The 25691-nt window shown below is 52.5% G+C and overlaps 1 protein-coding gene across 9 annotated transcripts in view; it reads left to right on the top strand.

Annotated features, from left to right (window-relative positions):
- The window catches only part of LOC134523595 (dual specificity testis-specific protein kinase 2-like), a 63300-nt gene that overhangs the window by 20143 nt on the left and 17466 nt on the right, over positions 1–25691 (top strand). For 7 of the 9 annotated variants that reach the window (XM_063352631.1, XM_063352633.1, XM_063352637.1 and 4 more), the window contains 7 exons: positions 8238–8437; positions 12957–13078; positions 13231–13279; positions 14013–14162; positions 16165–16338; positions 16936–17019; positions 18109–18195. In XM_063352631.1, coding sequence (XP_063208701.1) covers positions 8238–8437; positions 12957–13078; positions 13231–13279; positions 14013–14162; positions 16165–16338; positions 16936–17019; positions 18109–18195 — 866 coding nt within the window. Of the gene's footprint in view, positions 1–7313; positions 8106–8237; positions 8438–12956; positions 13079–13230; positions 13280–14012; positions 14163–16164; positions 16339–16935; positions 17020–18108; positions 18196–19630; positions 22986–25691 lie in introns of those variants that run through there. The other 2 variants (XM_063352640.1, XM_063352638.1) reach the window with 2 other exon arrangements.

The following is a 25691-nucleotide window of genomic DNA, read 5'->3' as shown; positions in this document are numbered from 1 at the left end:
CAGTCAACAGGAGGTGGATCCCCATTAGCTATCTTCTTCACCCAACTCATCCCCTTGTCTCTGAGGGGTGGAGATATGGCTGCAGCATGGATCTCGGGTTCGCTAGGTCCTCTCCGAAATGGTGCTGGGGCAGTTTTGTGACTTCGAGCCATCTCCTGATGTTTTTCCATGTGTAAAACCAAGTTTCTCCCCACCTGGATCCCAAAGTGCAAAGCCCAGTTAATGCCCTCTAAGCATCCCCAGAATTAAGTGCTTTCAGGGGATTTGGTGCTGTTTCTATTCAGTGTTTTTTTTGTGGGTGTTACAAGAGCTGGTAGGAACCGAGTGACATACAGTGGTTTGAAAAGAGATAGACTGTGTTTAGGAGGAGAAGTGCTCACGAGGTGTGGTGAGAGCTTGTGTGTGAAGCTCAGCAGGGAGCTTTTGCATTGCTCAGAAACCACTGGCGAAGACCATGCACAGCTCCAGCAGCTTGTTGAACGTATAAAGCACTCTTAGTGCCAGGTACTACTGCTGCGGGGAGCTGCCAGTGCGCTCGCAGCACAGCGTGTGGCCGTCTCCAGCTCGGTGCGTTCTTATGGACAGGAGGTAGCAAACGCTTCAGCACTCCGAGCAAGACCTGCAGGAGAGGACCCGAGGGGTAGGAAACCGTGTTCTCCCTGATGAGGAGTGATGCTGGTTGTTGCAGGTGGGGTTTTCCTTGCTGAGATACCGGAATGTCTTGTGAAACCAGCAAAGTGGTTTTACTGCTTTTTGGCATTTGAGGTGAGATGGACACGGAGGCTCATTTACCGTGGGGCGGTCTGCCAGCAGTGCGTGGCAGAGAGCCCAAGCCTTTATTCTAGCTTAGGACTCTGGACATCTGCACCCAGAACAATCCTTGAGCTAAAAATAATTTCTTGACTTCTGGGAAGCAATAAAGAGTGGTTAAGATTTGAGATTTATCTTTGGGGTTTTGGTTGGAAACCCCGAAGATAAAGCGCATGGCTTTCACCTGCTGTGGAGCACATTTGGGTTTGCAAGGAGCGGGGCGGTTCCTTGGCTGTTTGACAGTATGGCCCCCACCTCCTGCCCGGTCCCTCCACAGCCTCCAGCCCTCGTCTCTGGGCTGCAACAAGAAGCAAGTTGCAGTAATCGCTATCAGATGATACCTCTTAACATTTCAGCAGTAAGGTCACGGTATCTTTTCTCATCCTAATGCGTTTTTCTTGATGGAAAGAGTGGGCTGGGGATGTTCTAGCAAGCTCAAACACTTGACAGTTCCCACATGCTGAGCTTCCTTTTAAACACCCACGTGCCCTGCTCTGCTTCTTCGTTTGTATAGCGTCAATTAAATATCAGGGGAAAATGAGGTTTATATATGCTGGTGAAATAAGTGCCATGTGACATCAATTAGGGGTTTGGTACCATGAGTCTTCAGAATTAAAACAAAAATCACAGAAAATGTATGAAGAATGTAGCAAAGGGAGCCGAGATAGACAGTAAATGTGTGGGATTAGGCTTGTGACTGATGAGCTGTTATGACTGTTTTTTTTTTCCTCTACTCTTTTCTGCACCTTTCCATCTCAAAGGAATCCATGTGCCTTGTTGATCATCATCGATTTTGCAAGGGGAGCCAACTCAAAGCCTTGTCTGCTGGCTGCCCTGGAGAGGGCGTTTTCACTTGTTCTTGTCTTGTTTCTCTTCCTTCAAACCACCCACCGATTTCCCACCTGGCAGGCAGCGCTGGGGCGCTTTCTGTGCATGGGCAGCGTTACTGGGGTGGACTCCACACAGAGACCTTCACAGATGGTTGGGTTAAACTTGCCCAAAACTTAGTGCAGAACAGACAAGTTCTCCTTGGAGGACTTAGGTGCCTGACTGTCCTTAAGCCTGCTAGAGGCCAAACTGCATCTTAGCTGCCTAAATGTCTTTGTGCACCCTGGCCTGACGGGTCTTTATCAGTTTTGTGAAAGCCATTTCAAGTGGGACTCGGTTTGCTGGGCGTGGGCACAAGGGAGCTGGAGATCAGGGCTTCTTGGGTGAGGAGGGGTGAGGAGGGGACCAGCTGTGTCTTCGTTCCCCTGTAGGCTTGTCTTTTGTGGAGGGGGACAGTTGATTGCTGGAGAAGCCAGTCCCTCTCCACTTATCTTCAAAAATGTTCATTGCACAATTAATCTCTTCCTTGAAGGCCTCGGGGAAATACTGCTTTTTAGGGCCAGAAGATCTTACGAGCTTGTCTCCCCCTTGCAGGTAGCATCGGCCATAGATCTTCACCTTGAAGCTTTATGCTTTTTGGTTAGGTTGCTTTCTGAATGACGTGCATCTTGTTTATAAGTTAGGTGGGATCAAGAGTGTGTCCTGATCAGGTATTTCAACGCTTAGGCCCTCCCTCGGCATAACGAGCATGGAGTCTTTCAACTATTTCAGATTTCGAAGGGGATTTATGTCACACAGAGGCCAGATACAACAAAGACCTGCGCTTACCTGTGCCAAGGACCTGCCGTCCTCGTGGATTGTCTAAGTTCCCATTTGCTGGATCTTATAATGCCCTTGTCCCTGTTACTTGGTGTTTTCCCCTCAGGAAAAGGACACTTTAGCTGTCCGTTTTCTCGTGACTCCTTTGTGTTTAAATATCCTGGGAAAGCAGCTTTCCCAGATTTTAGATCTTTCCTAAGGTTTCTTTCTTACCTGGCAAAGGATAGGTTTGAAATCAGAGCAGTGAAGTCAAAGCTGGGATTGCTACCCAGGGTGTGATCCCGGCCCTGCGAGCATGATGGCGTCCCAGGAGGGCAGGATTTTGTCCAGGTCTGTGGCTCACGGATGTCCTTGTTGACAGCAGCATGATAAGCACTTGAACTTGCAAAGTGAAAATGATTTATCCTGCCAGTAACTTACCCTGAGCTTTTTAAGTCTTTCTGGGCTGTATTTACTTAGTTCATTTTATGAAAAGTGCGTTCATGCTCAAATGAAACGCGAGTATCCCTTTATCCCTGCTGTGTATTTTACTTTAATTTGCCTTCCTGATTCGGTTTTATTTATTTATTTCCCCACCCGGAAGAAAATTGTCTAATTGTCTTTTCGACTGGGGAGATGAATATATTGAGGTTAGCTTGAGGGAAGCAGCCAGGTTTAGAGTAGATGTTGTCATGTATGTGAGCTTGTCTACGCAAAGCTAGCCGCTGACTTGTAACGATGGCACCCGGGGGAGGCCAGCTGGTTGCCGTTGGTGCTGGGAGCTATGGGCCGCCAGGCCGTTCCTGACACCCTTGCGCTGGTGAATGTCACTGTCTTATCTGTGGGAAGCCCACCTCTCGCTGGGCAGTAGGAGCTGTGGTCTGTCTTTAGCCTCCTCCCCGAGACAGGAGTATTCAGGAAATACTTTTTCCTTTGTTTTTGTGGGTCAAGAACTCAAAAATACCCATGACCTATTTTTAGGGATCAGCAACATAGCACTGGTCAGCAAATCCATTTTGGTTTTGCTTGTCCCGCTACATTTTCCTCATGCTACAAGAAGGTTTGCTGGTGTCCGTTATGAAGACAGCACGGAAGAAAGTTCCTTTCTGTTGACAGAGATAAATGCTGAGTAACTCTACTGAGGCGTTTTGTTCATCTGGCTTAGACAGATGATCTCATCTAATGTCACCGTCGTTATCTGGACTTGCTTTGCGTTTTCACCCGGGGGCTGAGGAGCGCTCACCCCGCCGTCTGCGTGAGCCAGCCCGGGGAGGGCAGGACGGAGAGGGCTGTAGGGAGCGTTGCAGGAGAAAACCGCTCACTGAAGTGGCTTACCGATCTATTGATGAGACGCAAACAACTGGCCCTCAGTGAAGCATCAGGATCGTTACCAGCAACACAACAGGTAAACCCTAGTGCTGGACACTTACAAAATATTGATAAAGCACCTACAGATTTCTAAACATCCTTCTGTACCCGATCCCTGCTAAAAGGCCAAATCCTGCACACGTGCACGCATACGCGGTCGGTGCCAACTCCTCCTCCACCAGGAGGGTGGGTTCCCCTGTTTGCGCCCCAGTGCTGGCACCCTGCTGTCCTGGCAAAGATATTTTGTTTACAGAGTGATCCCACTCAACAGCAGGTTTTTTGCATGGCATGTTGGTAAGCACCAGCTGAGCTTTTACACGCTGCTCCCCGGTGCAAGGCTCCCCCCGTCAGGCACTGGGCTTCCTGGTGCGGGGGGTGTCCCTGGGGCCGGTCCAGCCTCCTGCTTGCTGTGGGGAGAAGCTCTCTGCTTTCCTGATGATGAGAAGAAAAGTCCTGGAAACCGTGGCAGGGGAGGCAGGTTGGCTGTCTGGTGGGTGAGGGGAGGAAGAGTCTGTCCTCCCCTTTTTGCAGGAAGATTTGCTGTCTAGAAGAGGGGTTTGAAGCCTGAGGTTCGTGTCCTCGCAGCAGAGCCTGGGTAGGTTCTCGGGGCTGTGTCTGGCTGTGCGCGGGTCTGGGAGAGAAGCCGGTTTGACGAGTGGTGTCTTGCTGGGGAGCCATGGGTGCTGCATTGCCGGGCAGAAGGGACAGGCTGGAGCCAGCTGTGGCGGTGGGGCCGAAGCCACGCTTTTGGCTGCGCCATTGCTCTTGCAGAGCGCGTGCGTGGGGCTGGGTACGGCCCCTCCGTCAGCCCGGGCAGCGGCTGGAGCCTGGCTGAGCCCGTGTCATGGCAGCAAGGGTGGGCAGCCCCAGCGAGTCCTGGCAGGGAGCCGGACCCTTTCCTGCAGCCTGCGGGTGCCTCCCTGGTGTCTGCGGATGAGGAAAGCCCAGAGGAAGGTGGTGCCCCAGGTCTGCTTTTCAAATGACTGCTAATTTCAAGTTTTTAATCTGGCAAGGAGTGGGTTTCCTGCAGCGACAGCTCACAGCACCCAAACATTTCCCAGCTGCCTGTGAGCTGCTTCCTTGCTGTTCCTTGTGTCCCTGGGGAGCTGACAGGCTTGTGTCGGCTCATTCCTCACCGTGGGCACAGCTGACAGCTCGGGGACATGGGCAGTTTCCCGAGTGCGGTGGAAGCCAGGGGCACCCCGCTGCCTCCTCCGCCTCTGCAGGCAGGGCAGCCTTGAAGGGCACATGTGCCCGAGCCTGGTCTCCCCACCATGGGTTGAATTTGAGCTGGGAGCACCGGGAATAGGGGCAGCTTTGCCTGCTCAGGCAAAAGCATGGCTTTGGCTGCTTTAAACCTTGCTGGTGACCCCGAGGATGCACCCTGCCCGGGGCTGCGGGCTCTCCCCCGAGACTGTGCTTCCTGCTCCCCGTCCTTCTCCCATCCTTTCCCTCCCTCCCCAGCACCTTCAAATAAATCTTGGCATTTTGAAAGGCCATTTTCTCCCCCAGCCTACGTGTCAGCACTAATATGGGGACAAACAGACGCATTTATAAGAAGAAAATAAAGACTCGGCTCCCACTCGGCGGCATAATGTGAGGGGCCATTCCCAGCGTGCTGGGGATGCTGCAGGGATTCTTTACTGGACAAAGAGGCAATTGATGAACTAGGTCACGGCAGGAGGAGATGGTACGTGGGAAAAGCACTGAACAGAGAGGCCTCTGAAAAGGAAACCATTCCCTGTGGAAGAGGCAGCCCCAGACAGCCTGCCTTACTCAAGGGGACCTGTCGTGCCTGTGCCTGGGTCACCCTGCAGGCAGGAGGGGCTCCAAGGTGGCTGAGGATCGGGGCACCTCAGTCGGGAAAGGCTCCTCTTTCTCTTTCTTTTGTTACTGAGGAGTGCTAAAATGGAGGGAGAGGCTTTCAGAGCCTGCTGGGTAAGTGTGTCTCTGGTGGCTGGAGCAGCAGTTGGGGATGCTTGCTGGTGAGTGACCGGCACCCCAGGGTGACGTTGTGGCTTGCTGCGTTACTGTTTCGCCAGCCACGCAACAGGAGGGGGCAAATCTGTGTCCCAGGATTGGGGGCAGGAGTGGGTAAACCCTGAGAGTGCATCCTCACAGATGGGTCCGATGCTCAGGGTGACCCTTTGCCAGTCCTTCTCCATGTTTTTTTGGTGGCTTGGGGTCAGCAGGATCCATCAGACCCTGTCGTCGTCTCCTTATGTCCTGGCCAATTGCGCAGGATGTGGAGGAGCTCCTCTGTGCCTCGCTGGCTGTGTGTGAAGCAACACTTGCTTAGCCTGGAGCTGCAGCACCTCCTGCCCCTCGCCCCTGCATGCTGAGCATGGCCATGGGCAGGAGAAGCCCTTTGCTGCACCCTGCCACCAGCTTGTGCCGGTGCCTTGCCCCGCTGCCCCCGTGCCCCAAGCCCTGCCAAAGCTGGACCGTTTTGCACACCAGAGCGCGTTGTCCTTGTGGAATGTGGATGAATCGTCCCTGTGGGAAGGTAATGCCTTCAGTGACAAAGCCAGAGCGTGGTTGATGTGAGTCCTGTCCCCTGCTTCTGCACGAGCCTCTTCCCTTGTGCCAGTGCACGGCGCCTGGGTGCAGGCTGGATGGGAGGGGGCTGTGTCTCAGAGGGTGCTGGCTGTCAGTACCAGTGACTGTCCCGAGCCAAAAACCTCCAGGCAGGTCCCTGCAGCTGCATTCCATCATGGGATGTTCCTTGGTTGCCTGTCCTTGGGTCAGAGCAGGGGTGAACCTGTGGCCCTGTAACCTCTTCCATGTGCCCTGCCCGATCAGAGCGCTCTCCACCGATCACGGCCACAGGCTCCCCAGTTCGCCAGCAGTTCTGGGGCTTTGGTCCTGCGGGCGTTTGCTGAGCAATCAAGTAGGAGCCCGTGTGTCGTGTTGATTTTGCTGGGGCTGGATTCCTGCAGTCTGTGTGGGACTGTCCTGTGGTGGCAACTCTGGGGTCTGGCTGCTTTCAGAAGTTCGTGCTGGTTTTCCCCCGCCTTGCAGCTCCCTCCGTCTCAGCCCGGAGCTTGCCTGCTGTGTGTGTCGGGGAACCCTGCACTGCCTGGTACTGTCTGCCTGCCTGGCCCATGTCCCAGCCCTTGTCTCTCCCTGAATTCCTGTCCTGCTTAGCCCTGCCACATCTGTCTGTCCCCGTTTGGCAGCTCTCTCTTTGGACCTTGGCTGGATTGTGGGTGGCTGGTGCAAATATTTTATGCACGTCTCAGTGCAGATTTTGCCTTGCCCTGGAGGAGCAAAGTAGCCATGAAATGATCCATGGGATCAAGGGATGCTGATACGGTTCCTTGTTTGGTGCAAGATCTAGGAATGAAACTTAGGGAGGGCAGAGGTTACCTTTGCTTCAGCTGTAAGCATTGAAGAGCTACCTGTTGTTGTCTCATCTGGTCACAGTCTGGCAAAGCAGCTCGTCAGGCCCCAGGACCCAGAGCACATGCTGTGAGTGGAAGGTGCTCAGACACCTTTGTAGTGTGCCAACAATTGTTTACAATTATCCAGAAACAGGTGCCTTATTTGCCTTGCTGAGGGTGTCAGAAGCCCGTTATCCACTGGATTTACCTCCCCTGCATCTTTGGAAGTAACTAGAGACAAGCGATGCGGGAGAAGGGGAAGGATGACATACGGCTTTGGGAGAGTGAGAGCCTGCTGCTGTAGAAGGCAGAAAGGAGAACAGAGGGAGGGGACTGGAGAGAGAAGTGTGAGAATCAGAGCAGTGGAAAAGGAAGACAATTTAGCAGAGGCACTTGGGGCTTGGAGTCAAATTGGGGATACACGGCCTGGAGGAGGGTTGCTGGGGTGTTTCCTTGTTCTGTGATTCTTTAGGGCTTGCAATGAACTGTAGGCACCTGCCGAGGGAGGACCCTTTTAAGATTGAGTGTTTCCTGCTAGCACGCCCAAGCCGTGACCCTCTGCAGCAGTAGCTCAGCCCTGCCTGGAGCTCTGGGCTGACGGGGGTGGCATTAGTGTCTGGCACGTGACCTGTGCTAAAAGCCCAATTTAGACACAGTGGCTTTTAACCCAACGTAAGCTGGCTGAGCAAGCCCGAGTCCTCTGCACTTTTCCTGGGCTGCACTATCATGTGTTGAAAGTGATGTATCCTATCTATCCTAAACCTTTAGAAAGTATAAGTCAATATATGCTGATTTGGCATCTTTAAGTCCTAGTCTAAAGAAGTCCGAATACAACCTGCCTAGGCAGGCCTAAGCCCAGGGTGAATTATCCAGGAGACAGTGCCCATCGGTGCTTCCCAGTGCAACGTGTGCTGCAGGGTGCGTAATCTTGGTGCCTCGTCTCCTCTCCCCCTGTTCCTGAGGCTTCGTCCAGCGCTGGTCTCTAGTGTGGGTATTTGTTTGATGTCCAAATGCCACTCTTGGCTCACTGTGAAATACATTGTGTTTTAGCTGCTGCCCCCATGATGTGTGAGGCAGGGCTGATCACACCGGAGCCCTCTGGCCCCATGCAGTACTATGGCGAGTCGTCTGACACCTACTACCACGTGGACCGCTGGCAGAGGCTGCGCACAGCTGTCAGGAAGCTGGAGTTCTGGGAAAACTTCAACGCTGAGCTGATAGGCAGCGGCTTCTTCTCCAAGGTCTACAAGGTAAGACATGCAGGCAGCCCGTGACCTGCTCTGGGAGAGCAGCTGAGCAGCTGCTGAGGCTGTGTAGATGGTGTTTCACCTGAGGAACCTGTCCCTGAGCTTATTTCCTTCGTCACTCCAGTCTTCATCACTCCCAACTCACTCTGGCAGGTTGGATGGAGTGAAGGAGGAAAGGACACCCCCTTCTGCACACCCAGTACACCCCCTTTGATCCAAATCTCCCTTTCCAGAGTGAAAAAGGGGATGGGAGGACTCGATCAATCGGTGTTCATTGATACTGTCGTCTAGCCATACAACAGGCTCGTCAGGGAGCTAAACTGGGTATTGGATGAGATTAGGGGATATTTATGCTCTGTGCAGATTTTGTTGTCAAAACTTTAGCAAAATATATAGAGAAAAAGAATGCAAAATGAAGCTGCGTGTGTCTCCCAGAATACCTGCCACCCACACCCCATGGAGATGCCAGCGCCGTCACCCCTCTCTGGCTGCTGCCCTGCGTTACAATGGAGCTGGGGAGGGGCCGGGGACCCGGGGCAAGGGCGGGCTGGGACAGGCTGCTGGTTGTCCACTTCTACCTCCGCTGCCTTCATGTCAGGAGGCCCATGGCTCCCTGCAAGGCAGCGCGTGATGTGGATGGTGTGTCACCAAAACAAAACTGCTTTTCTCACTGGGACTGTTGTGAGTCACTCCCTGCACTGAGCTCCGCTGGTGTGGGAGTTTGTTTAACCCTCTCTGAGCAAGCACAGGGTCCGGGGTGCTGCTAGCTTTGCTCCCCCTGCAGTGCTGCTCCTCAGCCCGGGAGTGCCGCTGCTTATTTGGGGGGAATGGGTGGGACCTGGGGGTCTTTCCCGGCAACCCTCGGTGATCCCTGCTCTATGAACAGCAGAGCAAAAGGAGGTACTTCACGTTAGGAAATGAGACTCAGCCTTCATCTCTGACAGCAGGTGCCACGTTGCTTTGCAGCGTGGCCAGGTTTGCCCACCTTATCTCTCCTCCCAGCAGCCCTCCAGAATGTGGCTGCTGACACTGGTCTTGGTTGTTGGGGCGCAACAAACCCAATGGAAACAAACTGGACCTGATTCTACCATTGCCTTCAGCTCCTTAGCTTGATGGGTGCCACGATAAACATCACGACTGCACTTTTCTCCTGCGCCAGCACAAAATGCTTCTGCCAGAGGAGTGCTCCGACGTATTCTGGGTGAGATCCCTGGCTGGTGTAAGCACATGTGGCCAGTTGAAACTAAGGGAGCCAGGCTGGCAGGATCTGGCCATGGAACTGCAGAAAATACCCAAGTTGGATAGATAAACACACATTGCTTTCTCAAGGCTGCATCTCCTCCTCTACTGCATCTGGGCTTGGTGCTGCGATAAAGCCATTTGGTGAACGTCAGGTCCAGGGACAGTGCCCTGTTCAAGGGCAATCTCCAGCCAAAGGTCTATGACAGCGCTTTGCAGACTGGAGCAATACATGACAAATACCGCTCCCTCCCTCTAGTAATTGCTTTCCCCACCTACGCAGCATGCTGTTGCCATCGCTTTCTCTTTCCTTTATCTAGCAGATTTTCATAGTAACAGTTGCTGTTTCCTCTGTGCATGACATTTTCTTCCTGCCCTGGCAGTAAATGAAATTCCATCAGTAGGCAGGCTGGAGACACGGACCTTGAATGAAAATGAAATAATTTCTGAAGCAGAAGCAGAAAAAGAAATGCAAAAAACCAGAAAGTTTGAATGAAATGCTATGGGTCAAATAGTCAGAAGACCGCGGAGGAGGACTTGGGTCATGAGATTTGTCTGGGGCCTTGTGTGCGACAGTAACTAAGTGCTTTGATGACTTGCGCTCCTCTTGGGTCATCCAGTCCCCTGTGGACTCGTAGCCCTGAACAGGAGCGCTCCTGCTGTGAAGCCTCACTGGTGATGGTCCTTTGAAGCTCTTTGCCAACAGATGCTGCCTTCCAAAGCATTCCCACAGCAAGGACGTAGACTCCCCAAAGTGCTGGCACTGCCTGTGCTGGCTGCCTGTTGCTTTTGCCATCCTTTATCCTTCGGTTAAGCCCATTGTCAGGAGTTGTTATGTGTGGGTCAGCTGAGGAAGCAGGATTCACTTGGTTCTACTTGGTGACTCAGGCTCAAGAGGTCTGGGCACAGCCTTCTGCTCTGTGGGTTATGTATTGCATGACTTGGGCACAAGGTATTTTCTCTTTTTCCCTGCCTTAGTTTTCTGATGTGCAGTGAGGAGCTATTCAAGTATGAATTTCTCTCGGTGAAAGCATAAAGCTTCTTTCATTGGCAGCTCACTCATACATAGGGGTCTGAGATGCTCAAAAGCAGGAGCAAAATGCAACGTGACTTCTTTTTTCTGAGGCTCGTTTAAGGCATTACCCAAAGGGAGCCTCTGAGCACCCTCTTTCTCTGTTGGCCCTCAAAAAGCTTCATACACATTAGGAAGCACAGTCCTACTCCCTGTCTTTCTGCAACTTCCCAGTGCTAGATTTTCACCTTTATTCTCCACTCAAGGCTGACACTAGATCTTTACCCTTCTTAGCTCGTTAGCATGAAGTGAGACTACCTTGGAGGCTCTTCTGTGCTTTCCTGGTTCCCACACTGATCCAGGGCAAAACTGGGCACTTTGCATGATTCAGAGTGGACCAAGGGCTGCTCCACGTTGGCCAGAGCAAAGTCTTAGGGTTTGTGGTCTTGGAAGAGGCCTTCTGAGCCCATTACCTTTGCCCATCTCTCCCACTAATTTTTTAGGGGGGTATGGGTCTATTCTTGCTTTCTGGTCATTTCTTATCCAGCCCAGGCTGGACTTTGCATTGCCCTGTGGACAGGAACCCCCCCAGTGCTCACCGACTCCACCAGCCCAGGCAGTGTTTGTGGACTCTGGGACGTGCAACCTCACCTGGAAGGTCAGTGTAGCTCAGTGTCTCCACCAGAGTTTGTTCAGGGCTAGTAGATCTCACTGAAACTCGGTATTAGCTCTTCTGAAAGTTTTCCAGATCTTCCAGATTTCAGCTGCTCCCTGTACTCTGTCCTGGACGTAAGGGAACTCACAGTCTTTGGGCAAAGATGACTGATAGCATCTCTTAGATTTACATCTGTGCAATTACAGTTAATAATCAGTTACATCTGATTAGTGACCTGCAGTCTGTGGTTATGAAGTCCCATCAGGTGAGGGTGTCAGAGCCCTGGCTTCCTTATGGCCTGCTCGAGGCAGTTATTCCAGTGATAACATCGACTATCAGCTTGCGTTCCTTCAGAAAGGAAGCAGCAGTTCATGTTACTCCCAAGACAGTTTGTTTTGTGACCCTGAACCTTTCTGTCCTTCCAGCCCAGCTAGATCTTACATGCAGCTCTTTGTTCTCCTCCCCTGGGCTAGTCATCTTACATGTAAAGTAACCATCATGGAGAGCAATGGGGACACTTTGGGACTCAGAGTGCTGATAGCCAGCTCATGCTGGATCTAAACTATTCCTCCCTTAAAACAAACAAACAAGACCCCACAAACCTTAAACACATGGCTGGATTCTCTGCTGGCCCTGGGACAGCTGTCAGGACATCAGTGTGGGCCACAATTGACACATAAGTCTCCGTTAATTGAGGGTGGAATTGTTCAAGTACCACAATGCTCTGTGCTGTGGTCTGGAAACTGCTATTTGGATCGTTAACCCCAACTACGTGAGCTGTAGTGCAGGAGCCCGGGACAGTCCCGTCCTGGCTGAGGGCCAGGGGACCCCTCCATGTCCTGCAGCCTGCACGAAACCCCTGCATTCAGTACAGCCCAACCCCGGTGCCGCCAGGGGACGGCAAATTTCCTCCTAAAAATGCCTGCTCAGCCTGTTCAGTGTTGTAAGGCGGGGGAAGAGCGTTTTGTTTTCTGTTCTTTAGCTTCCAGTATCCCTGCCTGGCAGAGGCCCTAGGAGTGAAATGTCTGGTGGTAATCCATAGCGGAGGTTCAGGTTAGCATGTGGCTGGGAGGCAAACACAGGACCTCTGTCATGGCATGTGGGGGAGAGACAAGCTGGCTCTGTGCTTTCTTTTTGTGTCTGGCAGAGCCTGGGTGGAGAGTGGCCGTGGGCCGGGGTGCAGGAGGAATTGGGGATGAGGAGTGTGGCTAGCAGCCTTGCGTAGTGATCAGACCCAAGTAGGAAGGACAGATGGAGATGTGGGACAGGCTGTGGTTGGGAAGGGACATTGCATGCAAGGCATTGGAGGGGAGAAGGTCAGCTCCGCGGTAACCCAGTGTGGGCTGAAAAACAGCTCCAGCCCAAGGAACACACAGATTTTGGCAGAGAAACATTGTGATGTGTTGGGACAGGAGGCACCTAGCTGTCACCAGCCAGCCAGGCAGGCAGCATTGGAGCAGAGCGTGTGTGGAAGGGACAACACCTTGCACTTGTGCAAAGCTCTGGGCAGCAGGGAAATGAGATTCAGGCCTTTGGTTGGGAAGGGATGCTGTTGTCCAGAGGGGCTGGCAGACCTCTGGAAACTAAGAGATGTTCTACTCCAACCTTGGCTCCAGGTGACCCAGGCTGCTTCTTGTAAAGTGATGGTGGTGAAGATCTACAAGAATGATGTGGACCAAGAGGTGATTGTGCGTGAGATCAGCCTGCTGCAGAAGCTGTCCCACCCCAACATTGTCAGGTGGGCACATCCTGTGGCCATGAGCAGTGGGCGCTGGCAGGGGCTGGAGTTGGCTGGGTGTTTCTAAGGCAGTTCTGCAATGAGGGATTGAGCTGAACCTTGATGGTTTCTTTTCTTTTTTTTTTTTTTTTTTGGTGTGTTGTTCTGCTTAGGTACCTTGGTATATGTGTGAAGGATGACAAGCTCTACCCGATTCTGGAGGTAAAGGTTTCTCTCTTGTAAGCGTGCTGTGGGCAGGCAAGGACCCTGCGGTTCTTTGGCAGGGGGGATGGCAGATATCCTGTGATGCGTATCTACACCTCTCTGACTCCTGCGCCTGTAAATGGCTCTGGACTAGCAAGATTGCCTCAGAGTGGCTTCTGGTCCTTTTTGCCCTACAGCTGGTCACAACTGGAATGGGGCACAGTCACTGCAGGAGCATGAGATTCAGGCAGGATAGCCTAAAAGTGTTTCAGGTTGGCTTGGTACCACCAAAGGGCCAGAATGGGTCAGCTGGTGGGGAGAAGAGGAGCCGGGGATGGAGGACAGGAGTAGAGAGGAAAGCAGATGGAAAGAGGCAGGGACCTCCAGGGTGGCTCTGGAATGGTTGCGTGGTCTAATGGAAAAGCCTGGGCTGGAACCGAGGAGGTCTCCCCTTGTTCCTACGCTGTCGGTGGCAGAGGAGGCATTGACTGAACCGCTGCCATGCATTTTGCCTCGAGTTCGCTGCCTGTGAGTGAGGACCGTGGCTGGCTTATACAGCCGTCCCTGCAGTGGGGCAGAGCCCAGGATTTGCACTGTGCCACACACAGGGGCCCCCACGTGCAGGGGCATTCCCAACCCCCATCCTGAAGGAGGGGCTCCTGGGTTGGCGAGGGAGGGTTCAGCGCCCGGGAAGCTGCAGCGGAGCTTGTGCGCAGCCATACAGCCACTTGCTTTCTCTCTCTGCTCACAGTACGTGAATGGGGGTTGCCTGGAGGAGCTCCTGGCCAGCAAAGACATTGCTTTGACATGGAAGGAAAAAGTGGACTTAGCTTCTGACATCACCAGAGGCATGATCTACCTGCATTCCAAGAACATCTACCACCGAGATCTCAACTCCAAGGTATGCAGGTGGAAAGGGGATGTCATCCTGGGACTGCTGAAGGTGTTAGGGCACCATACGGGGACCCCTTAGGGCTGTAACCAGGAGGCCTCATGCTGGTTCCCTGCTCCATGCTAATCCCTCTGCAGGCAAGGATTTCTTGATAAAACCTGTCATTACATTGCGTTCATCGCTTCCCAAGCAGGAGACCCAGATAGAGATAAAAATATATTGCTCCTAGTGCTGTTGCTGACAGAAAAGATGGAAATGTGTGCAGGATTACACATGGCTTTCTTTGCCTGTGGTTGCAGGAGAAGCTCTGCCAGATTTAGAGATTTCCTTTCCTGCTCACAGCAAGGAGGAAGCTGTTGCTAACAGGAGCTGGTCGCGGGCTCTGGGAGCAAGCGCCATGTGAGACGGTCCCTGTCTATGAGCAGAGCACCAGCAGAGCTCAGGAGATGTGTCTCCTCACTCAAGTGCAGGGAAGTTTTCTTCCTTGATACAGGGGGTCCAGGTCACCAATTTTAGGGTGGTCACCTCCGGGGTTTCACACCCTGGCCGTGTGCCAGCTGTGAAGACTGATGTCCGGAGACAGGCTTTGGGTGTAACGCAAAGGCACGTCGTGTTCCTGGCGTATTGGCCCTCTGGCTGGGAGGCTGTTTTCCTCAGCATGGGCTCATGCTGCTTGATGAGGGCAGGAACAGCACTGAGGCATTGCCATTCTCAGGTTCGACCAGGTTTGACCAGGCCTGGGGACAGGCTTTGATGTGGCTCTTCCTCTGCCACTGGTATGGCAGTAGGAACATGGTGGGGCAGGGCCTCGTTGATCTCTTTTGGGCAATACTGCCCAAACCTCAGGTAGATCTGGAGCATGTCCATGATATCATAGGGAATGTGGGCTGAAGGGTTGCCCACCAGCCTGGACCATATCTGTGTCAGCTGACGCCAGAGCTTGGCTTGGTGATTCATGGAAGTGGGGCCTACACGTCCTTGCAGTTGATGCTGGATGGTGGTGTATCTCTTACAAGCCATTTTTATTGGTGCTCTGTGAGCTTTTTAAGAGAAACCTGAAATGTAGATGAAGGTTGGCAGTGGGGAAGCCAGTCACATGTTACAGTCTTGAGAGACATCAGCACAGGAGTTAAACGCGCCTTTGTAATCTCAGGCTGTTTACTTGGCTCAGTCATTAACCATGAAATCGCAAACACCAGGCAAAGACAAGGCAAGAGCTTGCTTCATTCTGACTGCAGGTTTCTTGGACGATGTGCTCTGAAGTCAGGTGAGATGTAATTTCCTATTTGGTGGTGACCAATGAGCTCAGGACCTTTCCAGATCTGCGTGTGGAAAGTTAGTGGGTGCTGGAGGTCCCTTCCTGTCCCTTCTGTCTCACTGTGGTGCTTCAACCATGAAAGAGGTTCATCCTTCCCCAGGGAAACCTAGTAAACCTGCAGTGATGATGGCTGAAGGTACAGGACAGAAGTAAGTGTACGTGCTCACTTCAAATCTAGTTGTTAGTGAGAGCCATCTGGAGCAGATCCCTGTTGTCTCTGCTAGTTCCCTGGGAGCAGATGCCAAGGAGGAAGTCCTGGGGAACTGAACAGGCTGAAACCGCTGGGATTTTGAGAAACCTTAAGATAATTTTACAGGAATTCCTCCAGAAAGCTGTGTTAAGGATGTGTGGCTGCGGGCAGTGAGAAGGGCTGTGGCTGTGATCCCACCCACCTTCGGCCGAATGGTGACCAGGGTCAACACGCACGTTTTGAGGTCATTTCAGATGAAAGGATGTGGATCACCCTGTCCATTGAACAGCTTCTTCAAAAGACTTTTCCTGGCTTCAGATGTGATCAGTCCACCCCTAACCTGCCCCGCACACTCCATGTGTGCTGCCAGGATGCAGCTCTCTGGGGAGGGGAGAGGCTGTGATGGTGAGGTGGAGCTGAGGGATGGCGAGGCACTGCTCAGTGAAGTATCCAGGCTCTTCCTTGTCAGGCATCTCATGCCATGCCCCATGGGGTCCTTTCAGAACTGCCTCATTCGAGTGACGCCGCGGGGCCGCGAGGCGCTGGTGACCGACTTCGGGCTGGCCAGGGAGGTGGTGGAGCTGCCTGTGAAGGATGTGGAGAGGAAGCTGTCTCTGGTGGGCTCTGCTTTCTGGATGGCTCCTGAGATGCTACGGGGAGAGCCCTATGATCGGAAGGTATGGCACTGCTTCCCATCCCCCTGTTCAGCCTCAGAGCTCCCGAGCGACCGTGGAGGATGTCTCCTCTGCTTGCTGGTGACATGTCCCGACAGCAGAAAAGCCCTTCCCTCCTTCCCCAGGAAACATTGCCCTGCTATCCGGACCTTTGCTTAGTAATGCTCTGCTTAGCAACTTGGAAGTTCCTTATGTGGCCTTGTTAAGTTAAACTTCTAGGGAAGTGGATTGCTGCCATGGACAAACACAGTGAAACCTCTCTGAGGAAGATACTTGGTGAGTTACAGCCCGATGAGCCTGTTGCAGGGTCTGTGGGGGTGCCAGAGCTGCGGGCGAAGCACCAGACATGTCGAACAAGAGCACGGGGCCAGGCTTTCCGAAGACGAGTCTGGACTCCAAGAGGGGCTGTGGTATTTCTGGGTGAATTCAGAAGCCCAGATTCAGCAAACCCAGGGGTTTGCTGCGTCTCTCTCCAGTGGGCTTTTTTTGATGGGCTTTTGCATAACTAATGGAAAGACCTTGTTGTTGGTACTCCCCTTTCTCATTCTTTGCTTTTGTGCACGTCCTGTCCCACCTCCCGCCCTCCCACCCCTCCTGCAGGTGGACGTGTTTTCCTTTGGCATTGTCCTCTGTGAAATCCTGGGCAGGATCCCAGCTGACCCCGAAGTGCTTCCCAGGACTCAGGTAATGATTCCTACAGCCAAATCTAATGGTGTTTTTTCCATGGTACCAGATTGTGGCTTCTCTTTGGACCAGACAGACTGTACACATGTGCACATATGTGTTCATGCTGAGGTTTCTCTCTAGAGGTTTTTCCATGAGAAAACCTGATCTCAAAATTTTCAGTGCACAAGAGTTCGGTGCATCTATAGTTTCAAAAATGTTGTTAGATCAACAATTTGATATGAATTTTAAAGACCTTAATTCCAAATACTTCATTTCGCTTTGATGTTTCAGCTTCTCCACCGAAGTGGCAGGTTAAACACAACTTTCATAAAAAACGTTTATTTTCAAATACATTTCAGTTAATACGCAGTTCGTGTGGAAACAGTGGGCTTCTCTAAAGACGTGGCCTTTTTTGTTTCAACCTTTGCAACATTTCCCTTCCACAAAGTGGGAAGGGAAAGTTTATCCTGAACAGCAATGAAAAATCCAGCAGGAAAAACAGCAAATTGCTGCTTTTCGAGGAGCAATGCAAGGGACCCGCAGTGACCAGAGATTGTTCCATGTTTCTGTGAGGCTGAACAGGAACTACCGCTCTGTCCATGTTCACGAGATGAAGGAGAATTCCATATCAGAGACTCTGATAGTCTGGAGGGACCAAGCTGTAGTTGTGGAAACAGCTAGCTGGACCACTTTGGCTCTCAGCTGCTGTTGGAAGAGCAGATCGCCTGCAGTTCCTGTCCTCCGCAGCCGCTGCTCAGCACCTGGTGCTGGTTCCTCTGCTGGTTCCTGCCTTTGTGGCTCTTGTTGCCTTAGTCTGAGCTTTTCCAGGAGGACACATACTGCCCCGCAGGGGTAGCAGAAGGATCAAGCGAAAGGATGCTGCAGTCTCCCAGCTCTGCTAGTGATTTATCGTCTGTGCAGTCCTGCCAGAGCTGATGTTGCCCAGTACCTTTGCAAAGCCATCAGTAAAATAAATAGCTGTGATGGAGACCCTCAGAGCTTTAAACAATGAGCGTTTTGTGCTTTAACACCTTAACGAGGATGAAGAGCTTTTAAAGGACTTTATAGCTGAAGTCTTTTCTACATACTCTTCCCCCTTCCTCACAGGATTATGGCTTGGATGTTGCTGCCTTCCAAGGAATGATCAGTGAATGCCCCAAGCGGGTGATGGATCTCACTGCTAGCTGCTGTCGGGTGAGATTCTTGCTTTTTTTTTCTTGTTTCCCTTCGGTTTTATTGGATTTGTATCACACTTGTGTGACCGAGACCAAGATTGTGTGAACCCTGGAGAGCTCGAACCTACCGTTCTCAGCGCCAGCACACAGGGCTCTACCACTTGAGCTGTGAAGTGATGAGATCTTCCCGGGTCACTAGGATGCTTTCATCCACTGTGCAGTTTTGCCCCTAGGAGAAGTGTTTAGTTTGTGTATTACACCCCGAAACATCCCATGGTCCTGTCTGTTCCCTTGCACGTTGACCGCAGAGTGGGAAGCAGGGTGGTGATGGTGGCCGGTCCCTCCTTAAGCCAGGCTGCAGGCAGAGGCACCCGGCTGATCCTCTCTGGAGGGCGCTGCCTCGCTCCTACCAGCCCTGGTGTGGTAGATGTCGGAGCATAGTTCTCCAGCCTTTCTTGCTTTGGCATAAAAGGTGATGGTGAAAGCTGGGGGGCCCGCACATGCTGCCCAAAACTTCAGGAGGCAAAGCAGAGAGAAAGCGAGGACTCAAGTTAGTCTCTGAAAGGAACAGAAAGACAAAGGTGGTAATCGGGGAGAGAGCAGAGAATCTGGGTGATCGTAATGCACCTAATTGCTAGGAGCTCAAGGCAGCAAATGGAAGTAGATCCTTGCATGGGTCCTGAATAACTTGTCCTGAATCAGAGGAGTGATTCACGTCAGCAACTGGCTTAGATTTTATGTATATTCAGATCTTGTACCTCTGACGGGCAGCTTCCTAGTGCTTCTGCCCGAAATGCCCCTTGGGGCTGTTCTTCTCTGCCCTTGTGTGATGTGCAGGTTTGGGAAGTTTCTGGCGCAGCTCCCCAGGCTGGCATTGCGGGGGCAGACACAAAGGACAGTCCCAGGACGGCATGGTGGGGCTGCGGGATGGGGGTGCCCCGGGCCATGTTCCTCACTTTGGGTACACCCCAGTGACACTGGGAAGGCTGGGGGATCACAGCCCACTGAGGGCGAGCCGCATCAGGGAGACAAGACAGGTCCTGAGCGTCACAAAAAAGTTCAGGGAATGATACATCTCCCTCCTGATACCAACCTGCAGCCTTTCCTGCAGACCGCCCGCCTCTGCACCGTTTGGGTGGGCTTCGGAGCGAGCAGTTCCCACCCCCTGCCCAGGCCGGGGTGTGTCAGGCTGGTTTCCAGCGTCTCACTGCCTTTGCTTGAGCTGCGCCCCGCGCCGTGGGACCTGTCCTGCAGCTGCTCGTTCGCAGCAGCCCGGGGCTGGGTCACCAGGTGCTGGGTGATGCCAGAAGGCTCCACCACCAGGCTTGTGACCCACACCAGGGCTAGTGGTAGATGGATGCCATTGCCCAGACTTGGGGGACCCGGCAGAGCTGCTGCAGAGCAACCGCCTCCTGTCCCAGGGCGTCCTCTTCAGCTTTCCCTTCTCATTCCAGGTGGAAGCACTTAAGAGGCCATCTTTCTCTGAAATCCTGGATGAGTTGGAGGATGTCGCGGAGCGACTGGAGCCTAGGAGGGACAATCAGCTTTCAGGCTGAGCTGCCTGCCTCCTGTGAGGCTTGGCAGAGAATCACTCAAACTGTAAATGAACTGTCTGGGGGGTCAGGAGTGAAGAAGGAAGGTGGCAAAGGGAAGAGCTAAGTGATGCGCTGGTGTTTATTTAATCATAGTCTTGGTCTCTAATTTCTTGGATGGAAAACATGGTTAAAAATGGAGAAAGGACTTACCAAGGGTATATTTTTCCTAGCTAAGGTTTTTAACAGATGTAACTAGGACACCGAGCAGCCTTGCCTGTTTGCTTGTCAAAAGCAAATGATCCTGGAGGGACCTGAATTCCCTTGAGGATGCTTTCCAAATCCCCGACAGAAACATCATCCTCTCCTGCTTCCCCGGGACCCATGGCCTTGGGGAGTCGCCCCCCGGGGGCAGGGGTCTGTGCGGTGTGAAGGAGAGGGGCTTTGTGAGCTTCGGAGTCGCCTTATATTTCAAAGCCTTAACGCACCCATCCGGCAGCCCTGCAGGAACGGGTATGATCTGTAATGTCTCTGGCTGGGTCTCCTGGCATCGCGCTCGGGGTGCACGCAGGCACGGAGGCATCTGGCGAGGTTTTGGAGAGTCAGCTCGGGTCACCCACGGGGTGCTGACCTGCAACCGTCCGAGGCGATGGGGAGGGTGTGCCTTATCGAGACATGAACTAACCAGCTATATCTCCTCTCAGAAGAGCTTTGTCAGACACAAGTCCCAGCATCGCAGCAGTCTGGATTTCTCTCTGCTGCCCTCGACTGGGACTCAGACATGGAGGGGTCTGCCTGCCCCCTTCTCGTCCTGCTGCAAACACGGCGATGAGCACAGTGCCAACAGCTTGTGAGGCCAAAATGGGGGGAGAACATCATCCAGCATCTCGCCTGTTTCTCTGCCCAGCCCAGCACCCGTTGCCTCCTTGGTGATGTGGGACACCCTCGCAGGCCCCAGGGCTCGTGCAGCTGGGAAAGGACTTTGTTTTGACACCATGTTTTCTTCTGTGGGCCAGAGGGTGCTGGGGCTGCAGATCCAAACCAGAAGCGGCAAGAATAACAGCTAGAAATGGTCTGGCATTGCAAATCAAGAGAAAGAGATGAGCAGTCGAGTCCCTGCCCTCACATCAGCTGATTGCTGGGCCACTGTTCTGAAAGAAGTGTTCTGCTGGGACTAAAATGTTTGTGGGTGTAAATAGGTGTAATGTCTGTATAGTGGTGGAGCTGTGTCTCTGTTCCTGTGGATTGTAAGCTCTTGGAGCAAGGATCATTCATGTGTCCACCAAAAAGTATTTGTACAGTGCTTAGCGCAATGGGCCTTCAACCTACAGCTTGAAGGCTGTTCTCCCACATAGTGGTAGACCTACCTGGGGCCCTCATCTCAAGCTCTTGGAGCTGGCTTTGGTGTCATATATAGTCCAAGGTCTGTGCCATGGTGCCCGCAGAAGGGAGTGTCAGTGGTGTGCTGGGACAAAGTGGAGGACCATGGTGCATTTTCACCAGGGATCATAAGGAATTGGGAGCTGGCATGGAATGCAGTGAATGGCACCAGGGTCACCAGCTCAGCCACATCTCCAGGGGGCATCTGCAGCTCCTCGTTTCCTGGAGGTGCCATTTTGCTTTTGTGGGCTACTAACTTATTTGTACAAGAAACCTCCTGCTCAACAGTAAGCTGCCCAGAAAATACCTTCATCCCAGCTGGATACTGCCAGCGGGGGGGAAGCAAAGCCTCGAGAAGTAGAATACTGAAACTAAGGGAGGCTTTTCAACCTGGAGGGGGGAGAATGGCCACTTTTTGTCCTGTAGCAGTTTGGGGACTTCAGACCAGTGAAGTGAAATGGACTGCAACAGCAGTGCAAGCAGCGCTGATGTACATGTGTGTGTGTCTTCAGTGAGAACAACCCACCACCAGCATCACAGCAATGTGTTGGATGAAAATCACAGGGTGTATATTTGGCTACGAGGAGATGGACCTGAGGAGCTAACTGCAACCCCCTAAGGCTTCCGAGGCTCCCTATTCCATAGAGGAATAGGCTTGAGAATGAGGAATCCAACAGTATGTCCTAACACCCAAAGCATTAAGGACACACAGCCTTTTCCAAAGGCCACTGTGGATGATGGATAGCTGTCCACCTTGGCTCAGTCCCACAAAGCCTTTCCCTAGCCTTCCCCATGCTGCCTGGTCTGCCAAGCTGAAGTCTGTTCTTCCTCTGCCCCTCCTGCACAAGAGGGGGAAGATACAGAGGAAGATCCCTGAACATACCGATCCCTCAAATGTCCTGTTACGGGGTGAAGGTGTCTTGTTCCAGGGGCACTTCCCTGCAGGGTGGCTCCGCTGCTGGCCAGCCCCTTCCCAGGACAAGCAAGGCTTGGTGCCGGTGGTGCCCTACCGCAGACTGGGCTGATGCTTCCTCCAGCCGTACAACCTGCTGAGCAACAACAGAGCAACTGTGTCTAGGACACAGTAGAAAAGGCACATGGAGTTGTGTATCCTTTGGTGATGCTGAGGTATGGAGGAAGATCTTTTGGGTTTATTTATCTGCTCAGGGGTAAGGAGCTCAAAGATTAAACAGATCCACGGTGGTGATGGTGGATATTTTCTGCACAGGGGATAGCATTAGCCAGCATGATCTGAGCTGCAGTGGATCAGAACTGTGTTTCTTCTGGGCTTGCCATGCAACCCATCCACTCTCATGGTGAGGCCCCATGCTGGCTCTCAGGTGACTGAACGATAACAGGTCCTTTGGTGCCTGCTGCAGTGGCAGGTGGGACTGAGAGTGTCTGCAGGCACCATATGGACTAGAAAAGCCGATGTGGGGAGTCTGCAGACTGGTGCATCTCTTGGACCAAGAGTTTCTCTTCACTGGTCAGAGCTGGAGGGAGAAGTGAGCATGGAAAACCTGCTGAGATGCCCTCCGGGTACGAGCCCCTGTGCTGGGAGCGCAGTGCCTGTCTCCCCCATGCCGGTCTGATGCAAAGTCCAGGTCAGTGGTTGAATTTCATGTCTCGGAGTCCTGGCTCTTAACTGAAGCAACTGTGATGGTGGCTGGAGGGTCTGGGCAGCGCAGCAGCCTCGCTGTTGCTGGACCTGACCTGAAACTGCCTCCTCTGCCTCTCTTCCCGCTGTTGGCTGCCTGCCGCAGGTGCTGATGGCACGGACCTGGCCATGCTGCATCCCACAGGCCATGCATTCCCGTATCCTCCATTATGTGTGTGTCTTTGTTTGTTTTTATAAATGCCATTTGGGAATAAAGTCTAGTGGTTCTTTTCCACGTCAGCCCTGGCTGCTGTGTTTCATCATCCTGGGTCTGCTGAGTGGTGCTGCCGAAATGCCGCGTTTCCAAACACAACTAAGTGAACAGCTTCGTGCTCTGTCAGCATAGCTGGCATGATAAGCCTTTAGTTAAAAGTCATTTACAAAAGAGTATTACCTATGCGAGAGTGGCATTTTGAGGCCATTGCTCCCTGGCGCCCTCGGTTTATGGCAGGGTCAGCTGGTGTCTTAAGTCACCCCTTCACATCTGTTGGCCAGGCACAAGGTAACAGCAGCAGCACGAGCATTGTGTAAAGGGTGTTGGATTCATCTTTTCCACCCCAGCAGACAATAAGCCAAAAGGACCAAACCACAGTGAAATGATTTCCCTTCCTCAGCTGCAGCTTCTTTTATGCTTGTTCATACAAGGCATTAGTTACTCACTGGATGCAACCCTCTCACAAGGACACCTCGGAAAATTGGAGGAAGGTGTTCGCTATGCCAGGACTACTGGGTCTGCTGCATCCAAACACAAATCATAGAGCAGTGCTGAAGCTCATTTCTCTGAGCTCCTCGCATGATAGCCATCAGCGTTAGGTAGGAAGAAGAGCTTTCCTTCTGAAGTCCAGTTTCTTAAAGTCAGTCAGCTTTCAGATTTACAGCTGTGAAATCTCCGGGCACTTGCATGTGCCCAAAGTGCCGTGTTTCTCCCTGGAAAGAGCATCTATGCAGCCCTTGGAGGCTGTCAGTAATCCCATCAATGGTTTGGAATGCTGGGTCTTCCCATGTCCCAGACAATGCAGGAGGGTATTGCTGGAGGCAGCCCTGGTCTGTCCAGGAGGTTGGTCTGGGTGGGGCCTGAGAGGACTAGGAGGGCCGCTTTTGCTTTCAGATGGCTGTGCACCAACAAGCCATCAGAGATGCTTCCAGCCTCTTCTCCAGGCTCCCTGACATGGCAGAAACCAGGTCCTCTCCCCACACCCCATAGCCTGGCCCACTCTACTCCTCTGGTGACTCCCCAGCCTCACTTGTCATTATTTGCAGCAAGGGAAATGTCTAGAGAAGCTCCAGGGATGTTGTCATTTGTAGCCTTCAAGGTTGTCCCTTTCCAGATCCGCTAATGAGCAGAAGAGGGTTTTCAGACACAAAATGCAAACCCGATCCTTGAGCTTTCCAGGACACAGAAAAAGCCCTGAGATGAGCAGTCACAGATTGACTGTGGCTATCCTGCTTTTCTTCTGGGGACCCTTGGCAAGAGGATGGAAAGCAGGAGGGACTGGACGGTATCCTGGCAGTTTGGGGAGCATATTCCTTTAGAACATCTCAAGCCTGTTCTCTGCCTTTTCCCCCAGTGGTCAGGAGCGTGGGCTGATGGAGGAGTGGGAACCCTTCTGCTGAGGAGAGGTGGGAGCTCCAGGCTGGTGGTATGTATCTGTAACTAGGGCACTGGATCCTGGCTCGAGTGGTTCAGTCCTTCCTGGGGGGAGTCAGTGCAAGCCCCCTCTGTGATTGCTGCAAGCATAGTGCCTGGGATGGACCATCAGCCCCAATGACCCTCTCCCCCATGTGCCTGTACCAGCACAGGGAGCATTTTTCTGTTTTGCAGTGTTTGGGGCTCATGCTGGAGGGGAGGCAGTGCCAGCCCATGGCTCACTGCACCAGCTGAGGGGGATGCAGGAGAATTTCACTCTGCAGCCAGGTCCAAACCGCCTCACCTAGCACTGGTGGTGGCTTGTCATACCTGAATATTTCCTCTATGGAGTCAGATGGCGGTCTGGGAATATTGACTAGATGGGGTTGGGTAAACTGTTCTTGGTGTGCTCTTAATTGCTCTAACGTTGGTGTCCTTCACAGATGACATTTAAATGGTGGAGGTTTCTGTGTAGTAAGAGGAGAAGATAGAGGGGAGCAGAAAAAGGCGATCCAGCACTTCTAGCCAGGTTAAAGCTAAGGGTGTCAGCACCAGCTCAAACATCTCTGCAGACGGTTCTGTGGTTCTGCAAAAGAGTCTGTGGCAGCACCTTGGGCCTCTCTGGTGGGGTGAGACACAGCTGGATGCTGTGGAACCTTGCTCCTGCTCCTGCTGAGGGCACATCAATCTGACTGGGAGTGGGAGAAAAACAAAACAGAGCTCCTGGAGACGGGGAAATGACTATGGGACTTTCGGTGTGTGCTTCTCTGCTCAGGCACACGCTTTCTCATGTACCTGAAAAGGAGAAGTGAGCAGGGACAGGACCTAGTGAATAGGAAGATGCAAAACCTCAGATTTATTTCTTAGCACACCGTTGACCCGCTGTGTTGTGCTGGGTGAGTCACCTCTTTGCTCTTCTCACCCACATGGTTTGGATTCAGTGTTGTAGGGCTGGAGCTGTACACAGCTGAGCAATAAATAACGTGATAAACCCGGGACCGCTAGGAACATAACACAAATAAATATTCTACTTCCACTAACTCTGGGGTGTCCCTGCAGTGAGGAGTTAGCAGTAGGCTCTCCTCCCCTGCATCAGCTGTGGGGAAGTCTGGAAGCAGGAGTCCTGGAAGAGACCCTTTAGCTAGTTCTGCTAATAGTCAAATAAAACGTCACACAAACTGGGTGAACTGCCTCCGTCCGCCAGCAGATAGCCCATCTTCACATGCTACTGGAAACAAGGTGAAATGGAAGATACTGATACCCACTGGCAATTTACATGATGTCCACTCGTGCAAGGCTTGACTTGGGACTACTGTAGT

This window comes from Chroicocephalus ridibundus, chromosome 15, assembly GCF_963924245.1.
Source record: "Chroicocephalus ridibundus chromosome 15, bChrRid1.1, whole genome shotgun sequence".
Classification (NCBI taxonomy): domain Eukaryota; kingdom Metazoa; phylum Chordata; class Aves; order Charadriiformes; family Laridae; genus Chroicocephalus; species Chroicocephalus ridibundus.
This window is presented reverse-complemented; position numbering and strand designations above follow the sequence as displayed.